The 26,796-nt window shown below is 44.5% G+C and overlaps 1 protein-coding gene and 1 pseudogene across 1 annotated transcript in view; one reads left to right on the top strand and one right to left on the bottom strand.

Moving 5' to 3' along the window:
• ZMYND8 (zinc finger MYND-type containing 8) overlaps positions 1-26,796 on the bottom strand; it is a 123,407-nt gene that overhangs the window by 58,523 nt on the left and 38,088 nt on the right. Inside the window, 8 exon segments of the mRNA XM_070381085.1 lie at positions 209-690; positions 4,608-4,723; positions 6,130-6,207; positions 7,476-7,531; positions 10,840-10,927; positions 12,074-12,166; positions 14,706-14,819; positions 17,570-17,788. Of these exon segments, the coding sequence (XP_070237186.1) occupies positions 209-690; positions 4,608-4,723; positions 6,130-6,207; positions 7,476-7,531; positions 10,840-10,927; positions 12,074-12,166; positions 14,706-14,819; positions 17,570-17,788 (1,246 nt within the window).
• LOC102274137 (ubiquitin-conjugating enzyme E2 variant 1 pseudogene) lies at positions 6,278-6,946 on the top strand (annotated as a pseudogene).

Below are 26,796 nucleotides of genomic sequence, written 5' to 3'. Positions count from 1 at the left end.
ACGACGTAGCGACTGAACGACGACAGCAAGAATCCCAGTGGGTTTACGCACTTAAAATTTAAAATCGGCTCCACTGGGATGAGATCCCCCTACCCAGCTCCCTCTGACTCCGTGATGCTCACCAGGTAGTCAGGGCCAGACAGGTGTCCCCCAGATGAGAACCCCTGTGTCGCAGGGACCCCCTGCACCCTCTCTCCCCGGGGCTGACCTGTGCTCTTGTCCAGGAAGTCCATGGACTCTTCACTGGCACTGAAGTGGCTGGATGTGGCCTTCTTCTCAGCATCCTGCTCCACATCGGAGCCCGTGTGCACGGAGGAGTTTGTACTCATGGGGGAGCGCGGCATGTCGGACAAGGAGATCCTGCGGCCTGCACCCCCGCTCAGCATCGGCTTGCTCATCAGGATCTTGGGCGACGCCGTCATGTCAAAGCTGAGCTTGACCTTCTCCTGCTTGTCCATCTTGGCGGCACCAGCACCGGGGTTGGAGGGGTCGAGCAGCATTTGGTACTGGCTGTTGGGCGTGTAGGGTGTCCTGAATGGAGAGTAATTAAAAACCCCAAACTTCCGGCGGATATTCTCCACGTAAACCTCCATCTCTTGCATTGCACTGTTGAAGATGCTTTTAGTCTTTTTCACAGAAAAAGGAATTTCTTTAGACATGAGGTAGCAATTATTTATTGGAACCCAGGCCCTGGGAGCACAAAAGAGAAAGGGAGTTTAAATCAGCCTTGGTCATTCCCAAGATTTTTAAGTTTTTTTTTTTTTTTTAACAAATTTGATTGTGCAAGAACGCTTAAGTTGAGATCTGCCCTCTTGACAAATGTACTCTCCTAACAAGTGTATCATACATTACTGCTGTGTCAACGGAAAAACAGCACAGCCTAAAAGCTGAGAATTATGTTTTATTTGGCGGACAAAACTGAGGACTTTAGCCCAGGACGCAGCCTCTCAGATCACACTGAGAGACTGCTCCAAAGAGGCAAGGGAGGAGTCAGCATATACAGGAGATTTTTTGTAACAAAGACCAGGTAGCCAGAACTTCAAAAGATTCCTATTAAAGAAAAACCAGATATCTCGTGTTAAGGAATTCAGCATTTTTCTCAGTCTGGGAAGATGCAAGAGTCTGGGTTCACTGAAATCTTTCCTCTGACATGCAGCTTAGCTATCTGGGGCTTTCTCAGCCTGAGTCCCCTCAGGGTGCACCACTGGGGGTCGGCTGCAGTGGCTGAGCGCTTGGCAGCTGGGTACCCATTTGTCTCCATCCTAAGCTCCCTCAGGGTTCATCATCTGGGAGTCTGTACTGGCTTGATGGCAGTACCATCCTTTGCCTACTGATAGAGCAGGCAACATTTTTTCAACAGTTAGCTGTAGGTACATGCTGGTACTGCAGCTCTCTAAAGCTTATTCAGGTTGTTTAATTGAAACTTTGTATCTGTTAATCAGTAGTCTCCCTTTTTCCCCAGTCCCCAGTCCCTGAACCTGACTATCTCAGATACCTCCTACAAAGGGAATCATGCAGTATTCGTGGAACTGGCTTATTCCACTTTGCTCAAAGTCCTTCTGGTACAGCTGTGATGCTTCATCTTTCTTAAGGCAGAACAGTATCCACTGTGTGCAGAGACCACATTTACTCCATCCATTCATCGCTCGATGGCCACCTGGGTTGTTTCCAGAATGGTGTTTTTTCTTTTTTTCCTTAATGCAAACCAAATTATCCTGGTGGAATTACCAAGATTCTTAAACACGTATTCCATTTTTTAAAAATGACTTGGTTTGAATGGTTAATTAACAATCCACTTAACAGACATGTTCTGTCACAAGGACAGAATGTGAACAAGACACTCAGCTACATTAAAAGGCTCAATAGCTTAGTCAGTTTAATCCATTAAAAAAATAATAAATCCCCTTTGCCTCTGGGTTGGTAGAGAGTAAGAAAACAGTCTGGATCCCAGACCACACCTCCGAGAAGATAATTATTCCCCAAATCTCACTCTCATGCACTCAGACATAAAGAGGTTTCTTTTCTCTTTTAAAACTGTGATTCTCCATGGGACTAGAAGGAAAGGTTAGAAAACCACAGCCCTAAAAGGGGTGCATGGTTCTGAACGTGAGATAATTCACATGGAAAAAATGGGAAAACAGCCTATTACCCTTGGGGTATGAGCCCTTCAACTCTTGATTCAGGCTAGTTCTGTCTTCCTACCATCAACCTTCACATCCTAGTGTGCTCTGCAGAAATCCACTAGAACGTGAGCTGCTTTTCTGGAATCAGCCACCCAAGTGAAGGCAGGCAGGAGACAGAAACAAAACCACCATGCTCTGGGGAAGGCAAGAGTGGATATACGAGCGTTCAGGCGGGGTGTGCCTTTGCGATACCTGATGCCCCTAGCCTCAACCCAGCGTATAGATGGGAATCTGGTAGGAATAAGCGTTTCCAAGGAGACCTCAGGGATTTCATAGACCATAAACTCAAGTCAGGTACAAAGCCATGGGGAGCAACGTGGACTTAGTGGGGACAGCAGGTGGGAAACTCACACCCAGTCTAATGCAAGGACCCCCTACTCAGGTGCTGTCAAAGTGCCTTGGGAATTTGGACCCAACACCAAGTCTTCCAAAATTTTAAAGTAGAAAATAGAAACTTTTTATCTTCTCTTTTACCCAAATGTTAAGAGCATCTCCTTCCTATTTTTTAAGAGAAAACCACCAAGGAGAAACAAAGCCTGGCCATGGGGCAGAGTCCAGGGCACAGGCTGGCTGGGCACAGGCTGGCTGCCCACAGCTCACAGCTCTTGGTGATGCTAGGCCACGATGCATATGAACATGGAACCCCTCAAAATACCCACCCGCACCCTCCGAGTGCTGGAAACCACCCGCTTCTCATCCGCTCCCACTCATGCTGTCATTCTGCAGAGGCCCGCGGAAACAAAGGTGCAGCCAGGCAGAACGGGGGCTGGGCAGGAGCCAGAAGCCCCAGGGCCAGCGTCTGCGGGGCCTCCGGGGCTTTCAGCCGAGTGGGCAGGAGTCCGGACCAAAATGGGGCTCTGAGGAGCAGCGGGGAGCTCCAGGCGGCCCCGACAGCTGATGCCCCTTCGCTGGGCCAGCCTCCACTCTGTCGGTGGGGTGGAAGATGAGCCCCTACCTGGAGGAATGCTGGGGAGACGCATCTGACCGGTACCCTGCACCCCCAGGAGCTGACCAGCCACAGTCACCGGGGCTGTACCCTCTCCCATTTTTGTCCGGCATTGGTGTCCTAAGTTCCATGAAGTTATTTTACAAATGATTTCAGAAAAGGGTTTCTTTTTCTTAAAGGAGACCCAGGAAATATTGAAAGGGATATCCTATTTGCTTAGTGACAGGAAGCCTCTAGGAGGCTATGTCTTGAGAGGCAACACGGCACACAGCTGAGCTACTTTCTAATTCTGGACCTTGGTTTTCCTATCAGTGAAATGGGGATAAAAGCAGCTTCTATTAAAAAAAGCACTTAATGTCAGCTGCCACAGGAGCATGCACTTGGCCTGGCACACAGCACACACTGAAAACATGTTTCTTTGAATGAATGAACGAATAAGGGAATTTCAGAAAGCTTCCCAACAAAAAATGGTCAAGATCAAAATATAATACTTGCTATCAAACCCAGAACCATCTCCACTAATTTCCATCTTGTCTCATATCAATGCACTGCTTGGATTCTTGGTAAGTGACTTTGCAGATTACTTTGAAATTCGTTTTTTTTCCCCCAAGATGACAAGCAAAATTTTACAAGGAGCAATTATTTCAGAGTCTGCTGTTGTTTCAAATGATAAACTGTATTTTCTGTATGTTCTGTGGGTGGGTATAATTTTCAAAATATGTCTTTTAAATATACACACACACAAACACTTTCCCAGCCTGCCTGCTAGGGCTCTGGGGGTGAGGGGGGGCGCGGTTTGCCTCATTTAATCACAACATAACTTGCTGAAAGAGAGCTGGAGATATTAACCGCTGCTCATCTCCGTCTACCTGTTGTTTTGAAGCAGGTGGGGGGGCTGCGCTCTGCAGAGAGCTGCTATTAGCTATAGTAATTCACATCTAGCTAGAATAATTCGCATCGCTAGGAGGGGGAGGGCAGGAAGGCTAGGAAGGAGGGCTCCTACCTGTCAAAACAGCAACCCCTTCTAGTTTCCCATTTTAGCTCCACAGAAAAAGGAACAGGAGGGGACCACCCCACATGACGATGGGAGATTCATTTACCAGCGATCTGGGGAAATGTTTCTGATCCCTGAAAGCATTATTTTGAAAAGCAATTTGTGCGGTGATTTAATTTACTGCAGGGGGGAGAAAAAAAAAAAGAGAACAGCAGAGCTTAAAACAGCCGTGGAACCTATGCCCATGCTGGCTACATCCACAAAATCACGAAAGCAAGATCCTTTCCAACCTACCTGATAAAAACGGAAGCCGGTGCACAATCAGGCTTAACACAGCCCAGGCCAGTATTTTTAAAGTACAAGATCATCGGTGGGTATCATGACAATCAAATAATAGTCGTGCCCCCCGCCCCTTCTCACATTCACTGGCAGGATCAAAGGCTCCCTCGGAGCTACGCATTTGAAGCCCGTGTTTAACTCCCACCTGTCGTGTTGTCCAAAGAAACGGGCATCCACCTGCCCATCTTTATCCCTCAGAGCTTTCGCAGGCCAGAATGGAAACCCCTTCAGTTTTGCCCAAACCAAAGGATGTGGATTGCTCTAGGAAAAGAAAAACAAAATCCCGAGTTTGTACGTATTCGACAGCAAGAACCATATATAAAGCTCGGTAGGTGAGGTTCAGGCAAGGGAGCGGTGAGACAGGCCACAAAGTGAAAGAGGACAGTTTCAAACAGGGTCTGTCTCCCCAAGCAGCAGTCCCCAGATGCGTGGCCAGTAAGCCTGGGCAAGGCTGGCAGTTAAACGGGGAAACTGAGAAGAAGTCAGCACTGACAAATCCAGGCTTGAATCCTGGCTGTGCCACTACCACCTGGATGGCAGTGAGCAGGAGACTGACCCTTTCTGGGCAACACGGGGACAATAATACCTACAACTCTCCATTAAGTTGGAGGGTTAAATGCACATGACACCGAGCACAGAGTAACAGGCAGCACTACATACCTTTATTCTTCATCAAGTGCTACTCAGAGCCTAACTATTCAGATATTCATCTCCAAAGGCAGGAAAAGCTCTCAACTATGCTTTGATTCTCAACTCTAATGACAAGTCTTGCTGCCCAATTCCCTCTACCCCCACCCCCATACTCCCAGCCCACCCCAAAACACACCTCTCTCTACAAAGCACCAGTTTGGAAAATGTAGATCCCTGGGGACAACGAGGGTGACTGACGTTCTCTCCCCACCCCCATCCCATCCTCAAGAACCATGGTTTCATATGTAAAATAGACAGCTAGTGGATTTTACATATGGAACACAGGGGAGCTCAACCTGGTGTTCTGTGACAACCTAGAGGGGTGGGATGGGGTGTGAGGTGGGAGGGGGGTTCAAGAGTGAGGAGACTAAGTATGCCTATGATTGACTCATGTTGGTGTATGGCAGAAACCAACACAACAATGTAAAGCAATTATCTTCCAATTAAAAACAGATTTAAAAAAAAAAGGGGGGGGAAATCCAGACCACCCTGTATTTTCCTGCTCTTTCCTGAGCTCTGACTATGTCAGTGTTGATTAAATCGTTGATCAAATCTTAAAGAAAGGGGAGAAAAAAAGAACCATGGTTTGGCGAGATCATGGAGTTAATCCTAGAAGGGATTTCCACACCTCTTAAAATAGACCCGGGTGATTCGTAAGTAACATACTCATTCACCACTACTGGCTCACTGTCTGCATGACGTTGGTGTGTCTTCCCTCTGATGAGTTTTTCTTTCACTCTGCATCCTGCTGTTTTCAAGGACCAACAGACCCCGTCAATGATGATGCTTTGAACTTTTAGCCAAAGAGATTTATCCCACCTGGATTACTCCCTTTCTGACTATAACTATATCAGCACGAAAATTATCTAAAAACATCATCCACAGTTCCATCCAGTAAGCCACCTGATGAAAGCTGTCCTGGGTCATCCAAGGCAGAGAGTTCAGAGAACAAAGATAGAAAAGGAAACCCAACTTACACAAGGCTCACAAAACCAGTTATCTCGTTTTTGGCAGGCAGCTAGATAACACTCTGGACAAACTTCAATTTCATTCATCTGTAAAGCAAAAAGGTGTTAGAATGCGTCACTCCCAGGGGCCTTATATCTGCAAGTCCTCAAGAAATACATGACGATACTGGCAGGTAAGGTTAGCTAAACTAAATGCCATGGTGGGGAACACCCTGGACATTAATTGGACTATTTCTCACCAACCTTGATGCATTCCCCTAGCCCAAGCCATCATCATCTCTTTCTGAACCTCAGCGTCCTAACTTGGTCCATTCCCCACACACATGGAACAGCCCGAGCCCAGCCCAGGAGGTTCATTTCATCTACACCATCAAAACTAGGGGGCATTTTTCCAGGACACCTAGGCCATTCTTGGAGAAATTCAGGACATTTCCTGCAAATAACGTCAATGCAAACACCTGCCACAAGAAGTCTGAAAGGGAATAAGGGGTCGGCCTTTGAGCAACAGCAACGCAAGATGGCAGCCACCACGGGCTCAGACAATTTATGAAAACCGAATATACAGCCTTAAAATAGAATGGGGACCTAAATACCCAGAAGCACCCCCCTTTGTAAGATTTGTAACAAAAACTAACATGAATGGAGCTAATAGTTCTAATGGAGTGGTGGACCCAAGAGCCGTTATCAGTGCTAGCAAAATGGCAGAATTCGTATAGCATCAAAGTTGTCCTGCAAGAGCTTCGGCGCCTAATGATGTCTAAAGAAAATATGAAACTCCCTCAGCCGCCTGAAGGACAGCATTACAGCAATTAATCAAAAAGAAAAACCACAGGCCTCCCCTGCCCCCATCCGATTTAAGCAGTCTTCATTTTCCACAGTAGTAAATTTTCTAGATTCGTCTTGTAGACCTCAAAGTACTGGAAAGAAAGCTCCCATTCAAAGGCAGTTCATCTTAAGATACTGTAAATGATACTAATTTTTTTGTCCATTTGAAATATATAAATTGTGCTATAACCAAAAAAAAAAAAAAAAGACGACTAAAAAGGACCCAGGGAAATGCCACAGACTGTGGAGCAAAGAATCATAAACTCTACGCTACATGCAGTGCTTGACCACCAGTCAAGGCTGAAAAAATCCTCTCTCTTAGATCACAGATAAGGTAAGGGTGTTATTTCATCACGTACTAGGGTCCGCTCTGTTGCTTTTACTTTCCTCAAAGACAAAAGACGCTGTCTAAGCGTCAACAAATTCTCAAATCTCCACAACTACCCTCAGACAATTCCACCAATGGGAACATCAATCACCCAACCCATCATTCCAGTTACACTTAAAAGGGGACAGTGAGAAACACATACCTCATGCTCACAGATTTTGATGACTACTTTTGCAATTTGTGTCAATTTGTGATTTCCTAAGGGAATAAGACAATAGGATTAATTCAAATGGAAACACAGAAACACCTTAGGATTTATACCTCTATTAACATCCTTTTCACTTGCTTTCCCTTGGGAGTAACCCTTTAAAGGTTAAAAACAAGACATGTCTGGCTTCTAACATCAGTGTAGATGACTCTTCCCAGGAACCAGCCTTTGGTGCTGAGATACTCCCTGAAAGATGACAATTTGTGGTGGTTTCCCAACAGTTCACAAGTTAATATTTGAAAGATGCTTTTATAGTTTCAAGGCCCAAATTAGTGGAAAGGAGCCTTCTGACTTCCCCAGCAGTCCAGTGATAAAGAGTCCGCGTGCCAATGCAGGGGACGCAGGTTTGATCCCGCTCCAGGAAAATTACACGAGTAACTGAGCCCGTGCGCCACAACCACTGAGCCCGAGCACCTTAGAGCCCATGCTCTGCACCAAGAGAAGTCGCCACAACGAGAAGCCCACGCGTCTCAACCAGAGAGCAGCCCCTGCTCTGTGCAACCAGAGAAAAGCCCTCGCAGCAACAAAGACCCAGCACAGCCGAAAATAAATAAATATATAAAGGAGCCTTCTTCTGCCCATTGTCCCAGACCCTAACCCAAGAAGTGAAAGTGAAGTCGCTCAGTTGTGTCCAACTCTTTGTGATCCCGTGGACTGTAGTCTACCAGGCTTCTCTGTCCATGGGATTTTCCAGGCAAGAGTACTGGAGTGGGTTGCCATTTCCTTCTCCAGGGGATCTTCCTGACCCAGGGATCGAACCCAGGTCTCCTACGTTGCAGGCAGATGCTTTACCCTCTGAGCCACCAGGGAATACTACGAAGAAGAGTCCAGGGAAAAGAAAACATTTAGTTGACTAACTCCAGTGTGCCTGGTGCAATGAAATTAACTCCTTAAAAAAGCCTTATTAGGAAGCAAGCATGAATGGTCTCGTTTCACCTAAGAGTAAACCGAGGTTCAGGAATCATCACATATATGAGATCACTGAGCTAATGAACTGAGATTATGGCTCCTGGTCTAACTCTTAAATCCCTCACCTTTGCACTAAACCAGAGAACAAGAAGGTCGAAAAGCCATGTTGTATTGAACAGTATGTTTTCAGAAATTGTAGATTTGGTGGCAAAAGATTTCATACACACAAATACCTAGATTTCTGACATGTTTGAAAACTCACATCAGAAAACTCTGTATCCAATAAACCACTGGAGTGTCCAATGGCGACCTCTCCAGAGTGGGCAGGAGTTCCCTGTTGTCTGCAGTCTCCAGCTCCCCGCACAGGTCATCCTGGCTTATTCTACTGTTTTTCTGCTACCTGGCTTCATTTACTTGTTTATATGATCTTACTGGCCTTTCTCTGTATTTGATTTTATAACCTTTACACAAATTCCCAATGCCTAGATACATACCTTTCTCTCATCCCTGCGTCCCCAGCCCTGCAAACACATTAGTAATACAAAATATGTACTTTAAGCAGATAGTCATCCACTCATATTTCCTTTTTCAAACATCAGCTAACAACAGTCTATGCTATAGGAAACAAGATAGGCCCTTAAAGACCTTATGCCCTGGTGAGCAACTCAGAATTTAAAAAGCACCATCAAGAAAGTGCGATAAATACTGTCATGCGGAAGGACAGGTACTGAGAGCCCTTAACAAAAGTATGTAATACGGTCTGGGTCACAAAGGAAAACTCCTCAGGACTGAAAGGCTGAGACTGAAGGACAAGGAAAAATCATCAAGGCAAAGAGAGAGGAGTGTTTCAGCAGGGGACTAGAGGAGCAGGATGGGGCAGGACACGCTTAAAGATCTACCAGGCAAGAAGGCAGACAGAGAGGATTATGGGAGAAGATAGGGCAATGGGAAAGGTGCCCACGGGAGAGATTTTAATGGGAAGTCTCCTCCAATCTGTCCAGAAGGCTTAATCCACAAAAACATAACTAACAAAACTTTACACAAAATCTAAAGAAAACTCCTAAAACTTAATAACAAAAAAAAGTTCAATTTTTGAAATGAACAAAACATCTGAATAGACGTTTTACCAACAAAAGATGCATAATGACTAATAAACACAAAAGGTACTCAATACCTAGTCATTAGAGACCAATAAAACAGCCACTTCATAACACTTCATGCCTTCAAGAACGGCTACACAGTATCAAATGTTGGCAATGATACAGCACAACAAAACTCTCACATACACTGCTGGAAGGAGTGTAAAATAATACAACCAACTGACGAAACAATTTGGTAAAATTTCTTATAATTTAAATACAAACCTACTCAATGATCTAGCAATACCACTCTTGGGTATTTATCCAAGAGAAATGAGAGTCTATGTCCACACAAAGACTTCTGTAACAATGTTCACGAGGGGGGCTTTATTCATAATAGCCGAAAACTGAAAACAATACAAATATCCATCAACATCAACAAAGGAAATGGATAAATTGTATATTGACACAATACTGACATCACCCCTCAGTAAGAAACAAAGCAATAATACATACAACAGAAGGGAATCCCCAAAATATTATACTCTGTCCACACAGTCAAGACTCCACTGATATCAAATTCTAGAATATGGAGAATTAATTCTCAGTAATTCCTTTTGAGGAGTGTGGATTTAGTGGAGAGCGGCAACTGGGATATAATAGGGTGATAGAATTGTTTCAGGGTCTTATTTGCAGTTGGAGTTACGGAGGTGGAACACATTTGTCAGATTCATGGAATGTACCTGTAAAACCTGTGCTTTCTATTTTATATAATTATTCCTCCATTAAGAAGGACAGGGAGGCCTTCCCTGATGATATAATGGTTAAGAATCTGCGTGCCCATGCAGGGGACACGGGTTCAATCCCAGATTCCACATGCCATGGACCACCTAAGCCCACGCACCATGACTGAAGCCTGAGCACTTAGAGCCTGTTCTCTATAACAAGAGAAGCCACCAAGATGAGAATCCCATGCACGGCAACGAAGAGTAGCCTCCAACTAGAGAAAGCCCACACGCAGCAGCAAAGACCCAGCGCAACCAAAGATAAATAAATAAGTATTTTTTTTTAATTAAGAGGACAGGTAAAAGCATCACATAGTCACAAGCAACAGTGGACATCAGCTCATACCCTAAAATGCATGTAGTCACCGTGCCCTATTCACACATATTAGCAATCTACACGTAAGTTTCTTCAGCTCTGGGTTGACGCATGAGAAAAGATCCTCATTTTTTTTTTTAATGAAAGGCAGGAGAACAGGCAACACACGCAGCATACTCTCTTTTCTAAGAGTCGTCTAAGCCACTCACCCCCATTATAAATGATGCAGTTGTGCAAAATCCATTTTGCATCAGCCAGGAAGGCTTCTGTGCAGCCATACATTTTCTTTTTAGCATTCTGGGGAGAAAAGCCACAGAAAATAATCACCAGTGAGTCTCTATAAGCCACAGCATGTAACACCTGCGTCCCCACATAATTTTCTTAGCAGTCATTTGCCAAATTAATTAATGCTTTTACTCATTTCCCAAGATGCTATTACAGTTGAGATCTATAACTCTATAAAAATGCATTCACTGAATTCATCACACTAACCTGAATCTTCTCATCTTATAGCACTGTCATTTATCAAGCAGCTTCTTCCAATGAACCAGGGTATTTTATATATTTACACATTTATTATTAATTGTACAGTCTCCCATAAGCCTCATAATTGAAAACTCAATGAAGCCATTCTTATCCCCATTTTACAGACAGAGAAATTGAGGTATAGTATTGTTAAAGAACTAATCCAAGTTCCAAAGCTATTAATTTGTGAAATTAGGATTCTAATCTCATCTTTTTGGAACGTCTTTTTTTTTTTTTTAACACCATAAAGGTGTAAGCAATTTTCGAAAGCAGGGTGAATTTACTGTTTGGAGGTTGGGGGAATGGGTCCATCAATACACACAATATAAAGTAATGTTTTCTCCTCATTCATGCTTTTCTTTAAGAATATTTTGGTGCCAAAAATTTGAAAATCAGCACCAAGATGACAGACACAGTCTAAAATGCTACCAGTGTAATTTTCAGCATGGAATTTCAGTTCAAACCTTTGAAAACCAGGGTTAGGCACTACAGAAATACCCTTCTCGGTGAAGTAAGTCAAGATCTAAGAAGCCACATGTTTACTGCTAACATGAAGGTTTTCCCAGATACTTAATTTTCTCTGATTCCTTCCTGCTGCTCTCATTAACACCTCCAAAAGAAAGGGAAGGGTAAACCCCAAATCAATCAAATCACTAATGCTTAGAAGCTGTAACTTTCTCGGATAAAAGGCTAGAATCACCAGCAGAAATACTATTTGGCGCTAAGCAGTGGGTTTCAACGCCCACTGCAATCCTTGGGAAAATGTTACAAAGACGTTAGGGGAATGAGCGTTCTTCCATCCAAATGAAAGTGGCGCAGGGGAGACACAGAAGAGCCATCTAACTTGAGACAGGGCTGGCAAGTGAGGGCGACTCTCGAGTCATCTCGACAGCTGTGGGCTCTCTGATGGAAGCCCACCTTTTCCAATGTACAAAGGTCCATGGGGTGGAAGATGTATTCTGCATAGTCAGGATGTTGCTCCAAGGGGACAGGCTTCTGAAATGCATCTGTCTGTAAAAGAAAGGACGCGTACACACAAACACAAACCCGTCACTGCCACGGAAGACCGCAAGCATTAACACCTACACAGTACTTCCACAACGGAGACATCTTTCCAGAAAATACAGTTCTAAAACTTTCTACAAAACAGGCCCTTGAAAAGCTCCAAAGTGGTTTACCTTCTAATTCTGCCTGGTTATCAATAATCATGGGCCCAGCCGTGTTCCAGTTTTGTCATCTGTTCTGTTTTCAGTGTAAACTCAAAAACAGGTCCAGGCCTCTTCAGTTAAGATCGACAAGAACAATGGGCTATCAGTTACTTTAGACCTCAACTCTGAAGGAGGCTCATCTGTAGTACACCGCAAATGCCCATAATTAAAATTGACTGGCGGTGAAATTTGGTTACACCTAGGGATGACATCGGAGAAGGCAATGGCACCCCACTCCAGTACTCTTGCCTGGAAAATCCCATGGACGGAGGAGCCTGGAAGGCTGCAGTCCGTGGGGTCACTGAGGGTCGGACACGACTGAGCGACTTCACCTTCACTTTTCACCTTCATGCATTGGAGAAGGAAATGGCAACCCACTCCAGTGTTCTTGCCTGGAGAATCCCAGGGACGGGGGAGCCTGGTGGGCTGCCGTCTATGGGGTCGCACAGAGTCAGACACGACTGAAGCGACTTAGCAGCAGTAGCAGAGATGACATGCCAAAAAGTTCCTCTAAGTGCCAACAGATATTTTACACATGGGTGGAAATCTTAGCGAGATTTTGCTCCTCCTCTTAGGAGCCAAATTACTTTCAACACAGGGACTATGAAAAGCGGTCCCCAGCCTTTTAGGCACCAGAGACGTGTTTTGTAGAAGACCATTTCTCCATGACGGGCGTGAGGTGATGGTTTGGGGATGATTCAAGCGTATTACAATTATTGTGCACTTTATTTCCAATCTAATGCCACTGCTGATCTGACAGGCGTGCCAGTCCGCGGCCTGGAGGTTGGGGCCCTGGAGTAAAGGTTTTGTATCTTAGTCCACTTTTTTAAGCCCTATTTGAATCAGTTCAAAATGTGAGGCCTGGTTTGTCAATGGGCACTATTTACTTATTAATAAAAAAATATATAGGGAATTCCCAGCGGTTAGGATTCAGCGCTCTCAACGCGAGGAGCCCAGGTTTGATCCCTTGTCAAGGAACTATGACCAGGAACACACAGATACAATTTTTACAGACACACACACACTTACAGATAAGATTTAATTAACGACCAAATTGTGCTCAAGCAAGGCATGTGAATGGGTTACCATTTGCAGTTACCCGAGCTCTTTCTCATCCAGAATAAGTTTGGCTTTGTCAGTTTAAAAGATGCTTCCATAAAATCAGCAACTTTCTGCCCTGATTTTGTAACAAACAATTTAGGTAAGAAATTAACACCTTCTTTGATTTTTCTTTTTGGTTTATAATTCTACAGTGTTGACAAATCTAAATAAATCAATTCTTCCTGTCAAAGTTTGGTGTTTTATTTTTAATGAGGCTATATACTTTTGCTTCCGTTGATGGAGTTTTTGTGAAAGGGGTTCCCAATTTAGCAACACCCAACAGGCATGCTCTGAACTTTTTCCATCATGATATCAATTTCAGAATAGAATCTCAAAAGTAAAGTTTCTACATTTTTAAAGAAATTAAACCACAATGGCTACTAAAAGCATTCAGATTCTGTATTTCCATATATTCCTTTGACTTAGAAAGCAAAGTCTGAAGAGTTTCATAAAGGGTCACCACTAGCCCATCTGGTGCCTTCGTGTAAATCTACCAAAGAACTCTACAAAAGAACCCAACTTTCTGTAGGAAAAATGTCCTAACGTTGATAATCTTGTCATAAAGTATTATTTTTAAAAACAAGGTATGTTACTGCCATCTTTCTGACAACTGTTGCAAAAAACTACAAAATGACAGCTATGATAACTGGGACTCTTTGAGAGAAACCGCTTTAAAGTACACAGCTTGCCAGTTGAGCATGGCAGGCCTGCCTTCACATCGATTTTCCTAAGGGCAAAGGCTGCGCATCAAATCCCAATTCAAACTTAAAGAAACTAAGCAAATCCTCACCCTTTACAGGAATCTCACTGGTTGAGTTTTACTTGAAGGCTCCCCATCATTAGACCCTGATTACAAATAAACTGGGTTGCACTCAGCTCTCTCACTGAAATGGAATTTTTACAACTCCCCCTTATCTAGTGTGGTCTGAGGTTTCACTTTGCAACCACTAAGAATTTTAAATCCCCACCAGCTTCCTAACATAAGTCATTTTCTGACTAAACTCCTAAGGGACACAAAGTGTTCACTTTAGAGAATTCACTGAATGCCTCTGTCCAGTTAAATTTTCAGGGATTTGCATCTAGGCACACAAGACCCAAAGAGTAAGAAGCACACGTGTCTGAAAAGCCAAGGTAACTACAAGGAACAAAAATGTTAACAGAACAAAAACCACCATTCTCATTAACACGTGTATCAAGGGGAAGTGTCTTTTTTTTTTTTTTTCGGGGAAGTGTCTTCTTACCCCTGGCTGTTTCATTTTCTGAATGGCGAACTTGAGCAGGTATGATAACTGTTCGATGGTGAGCATCGTCATGGCTTTACTCTGAGTCTCAATGCATTCTGCTACTGTGATCTTCTGCAAGTCAAAATCACACAAATACCCAGTTAGGAAAGAATACTACGATCCCATGTATTCATTTCCCTTTCCTAATTTTCCAGTAACTTCACACATAAAAAACGATCCCCATCTAAATGAGACCAGTTGTTTCGCTTGATAAGGACTCCAGTCTACTTGACCTGGGGGCTGGATCTGTGGATAAAAATGAAGCAGCACACCAATCCACTGATGACCTGATTAAGAAGTGTTGTTAGCTCATGGAGGCGATGTAATCTGAAAAGAGGGAAGGTGGGCAAGGACCCGAAAAATCGTCATTCTTATAACCTTGGGTTTCAAAAATAGGACGTGAAAGGCCACTGGAGGTTTCAGAGCACTCTCCTCACACAATGAATGAACCACTTTCCTTGAGCCTCTAGAGGTTCTGGGCTATCTTTCAGGAAACTGACAAGGCATTGATGCAATGACATCATGGATGGGGCAGGACAGTCTTCCCTACAGAAAAAGTCTAATGCATGAAAGCGAACGAATAAGTATGATTTCATTCTCCGTCACCACTGACGTGAACCCACTCAGGACACTCCAGCAAACTATCCAAGGAGCAATCTTACATGTCTACCTCCATGGGCAAGAAAAGAGAAATTCCTATCAAAGACATGTCTGAAACCAGATTCTGCTATATAAACTGGTACCAGATCTCAGAGCTGTGGAATCCTTAGGTAACAGCAAGAACAAAAACAGCCAACTCGGATGATGTCACTCTTGAATCACCTGTGTAGGGAGAGCAAAGCAAGGTTTCTCCAACTAATCTGGATTTTGTTTCCATTCTTCAGATCTCCGGATCCTCCAAAAGGAACTTTCATGGTTGGTTGTTGAGAAAAAAGGGCAACACAAGACGTGCTCGGAAGGGGAGATGATGCATGGATCTAACTGTTCAGCTACCAGAACCGGAAACAGCTAGTCTTCTAGTTGACCGCCTCGCCCATTCACTCCTGGAAGAAATCCAGGACTCAAAAGTCTTAGACATAGATCACACATCTGTTTGAACTCCAGTTCGTTTCCAGGTAACTATCCATGGTGAACACCTGAGTTGCTCACTCAACTGTAGACCTCTTCTCTCCCAGCCCCAGCCCAGTCCTCCTGGCTGGCAATGCCTGGGTCCTACAATATAGACTGAAAAGGGGCCAATGCCTGGGTCCTACAATATAGACTGAAAAGGGGCCAGACAGACATTTGCAAGCCTTTCCTGCCTGGGGACTGGTGAGCCAATCCTGACCAAGGAGCCCAAGGACATGTCTTTTGCTTGATAAAAAGGGACGTGAGGAGACACACTTCTCCCAGGAGGACTACTGTCTAGCCACACGTGATAAAACCTCCAGCCACCATCTTATGGCCAGGGACACATCACCTCAACAACAAAATGTGAAGATTCTGGCTCTGAACAAACTCTGTCCTGGTCCTGCCTCTGGCTTCTTTCTACACACGATAATAAATCCCTATGGTTTCAGCTGCCTTTCATCAAGCTCTATTCTCTATAGCAAAAGTATCCTGTCTGAGCCACTATCTTCGCTGAGAAATTATTAAACAATTGGGAAGGAATGGTCAAGACAAAGGAAACAGATGAAGGCTCCAGTTTCCACAATTAAATGCAGAGAATGAGGTTGGACTCTGAACAGGAGGCCACTGCTGAACAATGTCTCTGTCTAAAGTAACCCAGAGAGAATCAGGGATCATCTTTTGCAATTCTAGGGGCATAACACCATTAAAATGTCATCATATTGATGACACCTAATTTCTTCGCATAGATTTTCCCTTTACTGTACACAAAAGCGGTACTACAGACACCGTCCTAAAGCTTGCCTTTTTCCCCCCATGATCAACATCTGAGAACTTTCCATTTCCTACATAGAAAGCATCCTCATTTGAGACCTAATACCAATGTACCTTTGAATTCAGGTGACATTCCATATTAAATAACTTTGTAGATGACATTCTTTTTGTTTGCTGCTGCTGTCGTTTCACTTCATTTTTGTTTTCTAGATAAAATTCTTATTTTCAGCATTTGGAAAAAGCATCTCAGATGGATGTTCCCAAGACTAGAAGACACTTCAGAAGAGTGGAAATCATAATTGTTTTCATGAAGAGTGTTCAGGCTTTGCTACAAATGAAATATACACGTTCCCTTCACTGTGCCAGCGTGCTTCTGACTCGGTTCCGTACCCACTGCCTTTTCCCATGGCTCCATGGCTCCTTCCCTTCTTTAAGTCTTTCTCACATCGTAAGAGGACTTCCTGGACCTCTTCATTTAAGAGGCATGCAAAAGAGCATCAGATGGCCCCCACGTAGGACACACAAACACTGGCCTTCCAGCTTGGCTACTACCGAGGATTCAGTGATGCAGCAGGAAACAACATCCAAGAAGTAAGAAAAGAGCTCGGGATCTTCTCGAAACATATGAACTGGTAGAAGTTTGTAACTTCTGGAATGCGCACTCCAGAAGAATCAGAGAAGGCTGAAGATCTCAGAGCGATCCAAAAACCCACAAAGAATCAAAATCAATATTCAGTGCGATTGTCTTTCCAAGAGCTGGAGTGCTAAGGCCACTGCCAGTGTCGGTCCCCAAAAAGTGGGACGATCAGGACCGAGCAGAGGGAAGGCAAAGAACTTCTCTTCTCCTTGTGTTTGGATTATTTGAAAAATTTGATATCAAAGGAAGAAACAGAAAGGAGAGTAAACGAGGCAGACAATGCATTCATTCATCAGGAACTAACCTCACATTCAGGACAAAACCAGTCCCCCTCTGGTTCCGATGTCAGTCTCAGACACTTAGCGTGATAAACCCGGGGACAGAGCTCACAGCAAAGGACTTGGCCTTCCCGGTGACAAACCCAGCAGTAGAAATCATTTCGTCCGTCCTGCGGTACAACATCAACAGGGTCTGTGGTGAGTGGCTGCTTCATATAGTAAAACGGACCATGTCTTAGTTCTGACTGAAATGTAGGCAAGAAAGACAGGTTTGGTTTCAAAACAAATGTGCATTCTCAAAAGGAATTTGAACAAATACAACAATAACAACAAAAGAAAATCAGAGCATTACACACATTCATTAAAAAGCTATCTGGGGTTACTCTACTCTATATTAAAATAGAATTTGCAAGTCATTAGGTATTAAGATTTATTTATTCGATCTTGTATTTGAAGAGGCCATGACTTGAAAAGCTGGTGTCTGAGAGTTAACAGGCAGCCTAGCAGGAGAGCTCAACGGCTAAAACCAAGGCATGCCTGGGTTCAAATTCAGCTCTACCAGCTGCAGGACCAGGGCAAGTCTCTTAACCCCCCCAGCTTCAATTTTCTCATCTGTAAAATGGGGTTAATAACATCTAACTCCATGGGATTGTGGTTGGAATTAAAAGGAATCATACAACGTATGCAATTAACACAGTGCCACCATGACAAATATTGCTAATACACTTTTAAGTCCAACATATGGAAGTCTAAATGTAAAAAGCCAAGCAAGTATGGCAATTTGCCCTGGGAGTCTTTCAACAATGGGCCATGGGAGAATGGATCCGTTTGGAAATAAGTCACCAAAAATGATCATTCATTTTTTTGAAGGCCACCCCTAATGCACAAAGAATTATAGCCAACAAGAGGCTTTCCTAAAACCATGCTTCTCAAACACAGGAGGCCCTGGTATTTGCAGAGAAGCCACATTTCTTACTGAAGACAAACAAGGGCAGAAAGATAAGAGCTGGAAGTGCCAATTCATGAAAGCTAGACCCCTCCCTACGCCAAAATAGCAAGAGAAATGCTTCCCTAACGATGCATAGGAAAAGACCCTGATGCTGGGAGAGATGGAGGGCAGGAGGAGAAGGGGATGACAGAGGACGAGATGGTTGGATGCATTACCAACTCAATGGACACGAGTTTGAGCAAGCTCTGGGAGTTGGTGATGGACAGGGAAGCCTAGCATGCTGCAGTCCATGGGGTCAAAAAGAGTCAGACACAACTGAGCGACTGAACTGAATGAACTAAATGATACATTACAAAATCCGGCAAAGCTACTCTCTGAAAACAATCCCTCAGAAGAAACTGAAAACAATCCCTCAGAAGAAAGTCATTCAGAAAATGCCTATTGGAGACCAGTAAGAAATCTTGTTTAGGAAGCATGAGAAAGTCTAGGGGTATGTGTTCAAAATGACCTGGTAACTTCCCATTTGACCTTGGGAAAGCTACTCAACCCACTTTAGCCTTGATTCCATGGACAACAGGGCAGCCACAGCCACAATGCCTACCTCGGAAAAAACCTCCTTGTTAACAAGCTTTTCCCTGTCCTTCAGAAAAACTTTATAGTTCTTTCCATAAAGATTTCAAGCATTGGTTAGGGACTGCATAATTTTTGTTGCTGTGTGAATGGGTCATTTTCCCATTACAGTCTCTAAATAGTTATTGTTGGTACACAGAAGCGCTATTAGATTTTTTAATACTACTTATATATACACAGTTCTAATAGTTTACTGATTAAAAACTTTTATCATCTCTAAGTAACCTTAGTTTTGTCGGCCCATGTCTAATACTCGTGTATCATTTTAGTTTTCTCCTTATTTTACCAGCTAGGACCCCCCAGGATAATGGAAGAGAGTGATCACAATTGCAGGCATCCATCTTGCTCCTGGTTTTTATTATGAGGTTTTAATGTCTCCCAAATGCCTGGTACTTCCACCTTCCTGGATAAAGAGTTTCAGAGATGCTTGCTTAGCAGATCTTTATGAATCAATCCTTCTAAGCCTCCCAACTCACTTCTACTAAGAAAAGAGCTAAGACTCATAAGGGCGATTGTGTAATTTTTGAGTCCTGTTTCAGTTCAACATTTAGAGTGCTCTACTTGGTTTCCAGCGGATAATATCATCATTAGGCTATTCTGTCCGTGTCACGTTTTTCAGCACACTGTCACACACGCCATCTTCACTCTGTCCTCACCATCCCCCAGAGAGGCACTCAGGGCAGACATCACTAGTCCTGGTGGACAGATGAGAAAAAGAAGCTTAAAAGACTCATCTGACCCCTCGAGTCCAGAAGCAAGGACTCCCACCCGGGGGTCCTAGCACTTTCTCTCACCCCTATGCCCCACAGAAGATGAAGCTGAATGCAAAAGAGATTCTGATGATTCAGTGACCCCCTCAGAGAACATTCTCTGTAATTCAAAATAACTTCTGCCAAACAAACTTATGATTACCGGGGGGTAAAGGGAGCAGGGGATGAATTGGAAGATTATGATTGACATATACACATTACTATATATAAAATAGATGGGTCTCCCCAGCGGCTCAGTGATAAAGAAACCACCTTCAATGCAGGAGACTCAGGTTTGGATCTTCCTGGTTCAGGAAGTGGTTGAGGAAATGGCAACCCACTCCAGTATTCTTGCCTGGGAAATTCCATGGACAGAGGAGCCTGGTGGGCTACAGGAAACGGGGTCGCAAAAGGGTTGGACATGACTGAGTGACTACCCAACAATACATAAAACAGAATACTAACAAGGACCTACTGTATAGCACATGGAACTCTACTTAATACTCTGTAATGAACTACACGGGAAAAGAACCTAAAAAAGACTGGATATACGTTATGTGCCTGTTTCTCTTTGCTGTGTGCCTGAAACTAACACATTATAAACCAACAATACACCAGTAAAAATTTAAAAAAAAAATTAACTTCTGCTAATGCAAAAAAGTAGAGCGGAAAAAAAATCTAAAATTTAGGAAGACAACTAGAAACATAATAGAGGGGACAGGAAAAGATAACAGCATCTAGAGTAAGGGCTTCTCAACTCAGATGACATCTTGGGTTAGACAATCTTGGTTGTGGGGACCTGCTCCTGTGCACTGGAGGATTTGTGGCATCATTTGGGGGCACCTCCACCTGCCATGCACCAAACTGGGACAACCCAAAGTGTCTCCAAGCACTGCCCAAGGTCCCCGTGTGGGGCGCAAAACTGCCCTCAGTTGAGAGTCACCCAGGCAGAGGCCTGCTCTCTGCCTAGGAAAAATGGTTGCTTGAATTTCTACGGGGGAGGGTGTGAAAGTGGAGGGGCTGGGGGAGGGGAAGACGGAGGAACCCCCAGAGAGATAAACTGGACCTATCAAGCGAGCAGAACTATTTCTAACCTGAGTGGGGTCCTCCAGGATGCACTGCGGCTTTCTGCAAGATAGCAGGAAGGCGTATTTAAGGGCCCAACTTCCTTTCAGTAAGTTAATAATAGAACAGGAAGAGGCATGAAAACCTCAATGAAACTAGAAGAATCAGAATGTGACAGCTCATCATCTCTTGAGCAGGCAACCCAAGTCCTTTCCATCTAACAGAAGCCAGGCTATTGCCCCTTGAGAAGTTAAACTCCCCTCCTCCATGTCCCTGCCCCTACCCCAACCTGGCCAGGGGTGGGCGTTCCCGGGAGGACCAAGAGGCGGGTGGACCAGGCTGCCCTTTTTTTAGGAGGGTTCATCCTTGATGAGAACTAGCTGGCTGGGAATCACCTTGCCAATCAGATACGGGCCTTATCGGCTGCTTCTAAGTGTTTTCTGGGCCATAAAAATAATCTGATAAATATGCAACATTTAATAAAAGGAAAGGGAAATCACTTCAGGTAGAATGAGTTATGATTTTTTTGTCCCCCACATGCACAAGGTGTGTTCTCAGAGCCAGGCAAGCAGGTTGAACACGCGTTGCTCTGGGACTAACTGCAGGCTCCGAGCGCACACGTTCTTATGTCCCTGCTCCTTCCACAGGTCAGCTTAACGAGAAACAGACAGGCTTGTTCATCGGCTTCTGGGACACCCCATGGAACACCCCAGCCTATACCAGCAGCCAGCAAGCCTTCTCTACAAAAGGGCTCTATAAAGATAGGAGGTGAACAGCTGAGGCTTCGCAGGTCGTGTGGTCTCTACTGCAACCCTCTTGTCACAGGAGAGCAGAAGTGACTACAAACGAGGTGTCACTAAGTGGACGTGGCTTTGTGCCTGTAAACTTCATTTACAGAAACAGGCGCTGGGCCACACCTGGTCTGTGAAAACCGGAGAACATGTCTGGGGAGGACCACAGACTCAAATGCCTTCTGGGGCCACACAGGAAACACAGAGAAGGAAAACTGTCCTCATTCCAGCCTGTGTTTTCCTGCATTTGATAAAAATACACAAAGGCTGCAAAATAAAGAAAAACTGCTCGGCCCTGGAGCATGAGGATGGTGCTGGAAAGAAACAGCAGGAGGGCAGAGCATCCTCAAGGCCCTCAGCTCCAGTGATCGGCACTCCTACTGACTGTCCCCTGATCCATCTTGGCTGTTAACATACTGCTCCCACCCAACAAGGAACCTGTTTTTAAGACAATGCATGTGCTGTGTGCTGTGCGTAGTCGTGTCCCAGTCTTCGTGACCCCATGGACCGCAGGCTCCTCTGTCCATGGGGATTCTCCAGGCAAGAACGCTGGAGTGGGTTGCCATGCTCTCTTCCAGAGCATGTTCCCAACCCAGGGATCGAACCCAGGTCTCCCACACTGCAGGCGAATTCTTTACAGTCTGAGCCACCAGGGAAGCCCAAGACAATGCATGGGCCCAACAAAATAAGTCCCAGCTCGCCTCCTTATGAATATGTATAGCCCTGAACTCAGAGGAGGCAACAGGGGCCCTGTCATTTCTCTGCCATATTTGATCAAAGGTACACCTAAGGCCATTATGCACAAATCTGTTAGCAGATTATTGCTCAATACTTGAATAAGAAAGAAAAGAAGTAAGGAAAGGAGGGAGAGAGAACCTCCCAAAGGATTCAAACTCAAAAATGTCCTAAGAACTGCAGATAGACTGGTATTTCTCAACAACGGTCCAATGTCACTTGAGAAAAGGTATTTCTCGCCCCATCTACCAGAGGTCATTCAGCAACCTGCCCTCCTCCACACAACACCAGAAGCATCCTTCCAAGCTCTGGGGTGTCCCCCATTCCCAGTTCCAAGAAAAACGCGCTTACATACTTTCTCACCTTTGTTAGAAGGTGAAACAAGATGATGGTGGTCCATTCCAGGTGGCAAAATCTTGGTGGTCCAGTGGTTAAGAATCCCCACCTCTCAATGCATCTGATCCCTGGTCCAGGAAGACCCCACATGCCTCGGAGCAACTAAGCCCGCAGGCCGAAACTACTGAGGCCCTCAAGCCTAGAGCCTGGGCCCCGCAACGAGAGGCCACTGCAATGAGAAGCACTCATACCACAAAGAGCAGCCCCTGTTCCCCACAACCAGAGAAGGCCCGAGTGCAGGAATGAAGACTCACCACCGCCAAAAAATAAAATCCGTAAGTCTTTGTTTAAAAAAGGTATTTTAAACAAGTAAAATCAGTAGACAAAAAGGTTGAAAAAAATTAAATACAAACCTTAGAACCCTTCCCCTAAAAGTAAAGTGTGTTCTAAAGTTCTTAAAACTCTTAGAACTCCCCTAAAAGTACTCCCGCATTCCAGGCAGAGGCTTTAACCTAAAGTAATGAGCCTCCAATACATGAAAAATGGGTGGAAATTTAAAACCCGTAACTCTACTTCATAATAACCCATCTCTACCAAAAATGGGAAAATATGAGGGCGGTGGGGGGAGTTATTATGCTAGAATGATTTTCTTTTTAGAACAATGGAACACAGAGAAATTTCAGCGTGAAGAAAAACAAGAAAGGGGTGAAGAATTTTGATATATACCAAAAATCAAGAGTATGAACGCCTAGAGAGCACTAAAGGCAGAAGGAATGAGCAAAGCTGGCAGGGGACACCACTATAGGGAGGGATGGGGAGTGCAGAAAGATAGAGCACACAGATTCAGTGTCCAGCTATTGTTGGATTTCTCTGAGTTTTTGTAGGAACTATAAGTTGATATTTGACATCTCATGATCATCAAATGTTGATGACTAACAGAAATTACATTGGTAAAACCTAGCATATGGAGACATACATTTTGCATTTAATTCCATAACTTTTTTCAATTCTGTAATCTTAAAAGAAGAAAAAAAGGGAAAGAGAAGATTAAAAAAAGAGTCCAGAAGAATTTTTTTTTAAGGATTTAAGTTACCCTTAGGAAAACAGACTGTGCTCAAGGGAAGCTGCCTCGAGGGAAGGTTTGCATAGTTTATGCAAACACTATAAACTAGAGTGAATTATGGGGTCAAGGGTCAGGAATTTCTTTTCTTTACAGTTCAGGCTATTTCTCTGTTGCCAACTCCTGGCAGTTCAGCCCCAGGGAGTTTTAGATGTGAAAAACAAAAACCTACAATCAACCTTAGAATGTTCCTTCCCAGTTCAAACCCCCATTTTACCAGGATGGGAAAGCAACGGACAAGGTCACCCAGTGGGTTTCCCAGATGCAGTGGGGCAGGAAGGAGTCTGGACGACACGTCTGGACCCCTTCTCCTCCAGAGACACGGCTCCGTAAACTCTCTCATCACTATGGAAGATGACCCATTCTGCAGATGTATAGTCACGCCCTGTGTCTGGCCATCCCTGCTGCTCGGCTCCACATGCACAGTGCCTTCTGTATTCATGAGCTCCCCCTGCGTCAAGCTCTGGGGTGACAGCAGCCACTGGCCACTTTCTGGCCACAGATTTACAAATACACCATTGTGGTCATGAGGTTTAAGTGTTAAGAGGACCCGTGGATGAGGAAGGGGGAAAAGAAAACCTGTGAATTGCCTAAGTTGGTCAGATTCTAGGAAGAGAGATGTGAGCCAATTTTTTTTTGTTTTAATTTTTTTTTTTTAATGTGAGCCAATTCTTAAAGGACAGAAGGAAGTCACTGAGAGCACACACACAGAGAACCACTAGGAGACTCTCTCTCCCCAGAGAGGACAATATCTGCTTCATGACTTTACTGATAACTGGTAAAAGAGGGCTTGCCTTAAATTAAGATTTGAGGATTATTTATAGCCTTTATGTTTCTTAGTCTTCAAGCCCAACAGCTATGGGATGGCTAATGGTGACGGGGGGCAGGGGACCGGGGCTGGGGTTGGGGCAGCAGCTTCAAGCCAGACAGGCAGACCTAAGCTTCTTGCTATCAGGCCTTGGGGAAGTAACTTAACCTCTCTGCCAGTAAAACAGAGACGACTATACCCTTCCTCACAGCATCATTACAAACATTTACACAAAAAAAGGCTTATGAAAGGACAGGCACATTGCAAGTTCTGCTTTTAGTATTAGTCTCACCAACACTATTACTGAGCCACCATAGCTCACTTGGTAAAGAATCCACCTGCAATGCAGGAGACCCCGGTTCGATTCCTGGGTTGGGAAGGTCCCCTGGAGAAGGGACAGCTACCCACTCCAGTATTCTTGGTCTTCCCTGGTGGCTCAGCTGGTAAAGAATCCACCCACAATGCGGGAGACCTGGGTTCGATCCCTGGCTTGGGAAGATCCCCTAGAGAAGGGAAAGGCTATATCCACTCCAGTATTCTGGCCTGGAAGATTCAGGACTGTACAGTCCATGGGATCACAAAGAGTCGGACATGACTATCACTTTCACTCACTTTTCCAACACTGTTAATGATCTTTCAAATTGCAATCTGAAATGATCTTTTCAAATGCTCTTGATCAAGATCTTGAAATGATCAAGATCACTGAAAAGATCATTGAAATCATCTTTTCAAATTGCAAAAACTTATTTAGAAGCTATCAGTTTCTCCTGTGACGGGAGTTTCAACTCATTAAACCTGGGCTGACCAACATGGCAGCTATAAACCAGAGGTGGCCATGTAAATTTAAATTCAATTAAAAATTCAGTTGCTCAGGCACAGCTGCCACTTTTACAAGTGCTGTGGCCACACGTGGCTTGTGGCTATCACACTGAACAGCACAGGCCTGGAACATTTCCAAAGCTATTTAATTATTTCACAGATAGTCTGTGTGATTATTTCACTTAGTGTAGACTCTCGCTTAACTTTTATTATTTATGTCATTTAGCTCAATTCCTCTTCACAACAGCCCTGCGAGTTTGGTAGCAGTAAGATCATTATTCTCATTTCAGAAAATGGGAAAATGAAGCTCAAAGAGGTTAACCTGCCCACAGCCACAGGGCAGCAGCCGCGCTGGCATTTCACTGTGTAATTTGGAGAGAAAATAGATTCGTGCCCAGAAACGGCCCCTCTCAGAGTCCCGGGCGTTTAACCATTGCTGGGTTCCTTCCCGTGAAAGCAACAATCTTATTTTATTCGACCTCAAATCCCCAGGGCCCACTTCCACATCCATAATCTGCACAAATGTGTGAATACATCCCAAGGAATCTCCTCTAAAATGGTTATCAGGAAACCGGGCATCCTGCTTGCTCCACGCTAGGAGACTCGACCTCATGGACCACGAAAGCACCTCTCATCTTTTTAAATCAGAAGAGTAGCTAGTTTGCAGCACAGAATTTTAGAGCTAGAAGGTCCCCGAGATAAGATATAAGATGGCGAATCGATGTTTGCATCGAGGATGGGGTCTGCCAGGGACCGGGCACTCTGAGAAGAGATGGGGACCAATTACCCAAGTCGCAGTGGGCAGTGGGTTGGGAGGGCGGCTGTCTCTCACCACAGTCCTAAACCCATTCTTTTACAGATGAGAAAATTGACACCAGAAGGGAGCACAGGCCTCAGCCATACCACCCCCTCCAGGCAGAACTCTACACTGTCCTACCAGCCCAGCCTAGCAGGGTAACATCCTCAGGCCACGAGGGCAAACAGTGCCAACATGAGAAAAAAAGAAATCCAAGGAATATCCCCAAATCCTAGAGCATGGTATCTCTATCTTATCTGGGTCACTGCCCTGTCCCCACAAAGAGATCTGAAAAGCCACTGGGAATTTCTCCCCAGGCCCATTTTGAGCTCCTCTTGCTGTCCCATGCAAATGACAGCCGGAGCAAGGCAGCTTCCTAAATGCCAAGCAGCCGGGCAGTTAGAGAAACAACAGCCTGTGTCCGCAGCCCCGCCCCACCCTCTAGAGTGCGGACG

The sequence above is a fragment of the Bos mutus genome, chromosome 13, assembly GCF_027580195.1.
Source record: "Bos mutus isolate GX-2022 chromosome 13, NWIPB_WYAK_1.1, whole genome shotgun sequence".
NCBI lineage: Eukaryota > Metazoa > Chordata > Mammalia > Artiodactyla > Bovidae > Bos > Bos mutus.
This window is presented reverse-complemented; position numbering and strand designations above follow the sequence as displayed.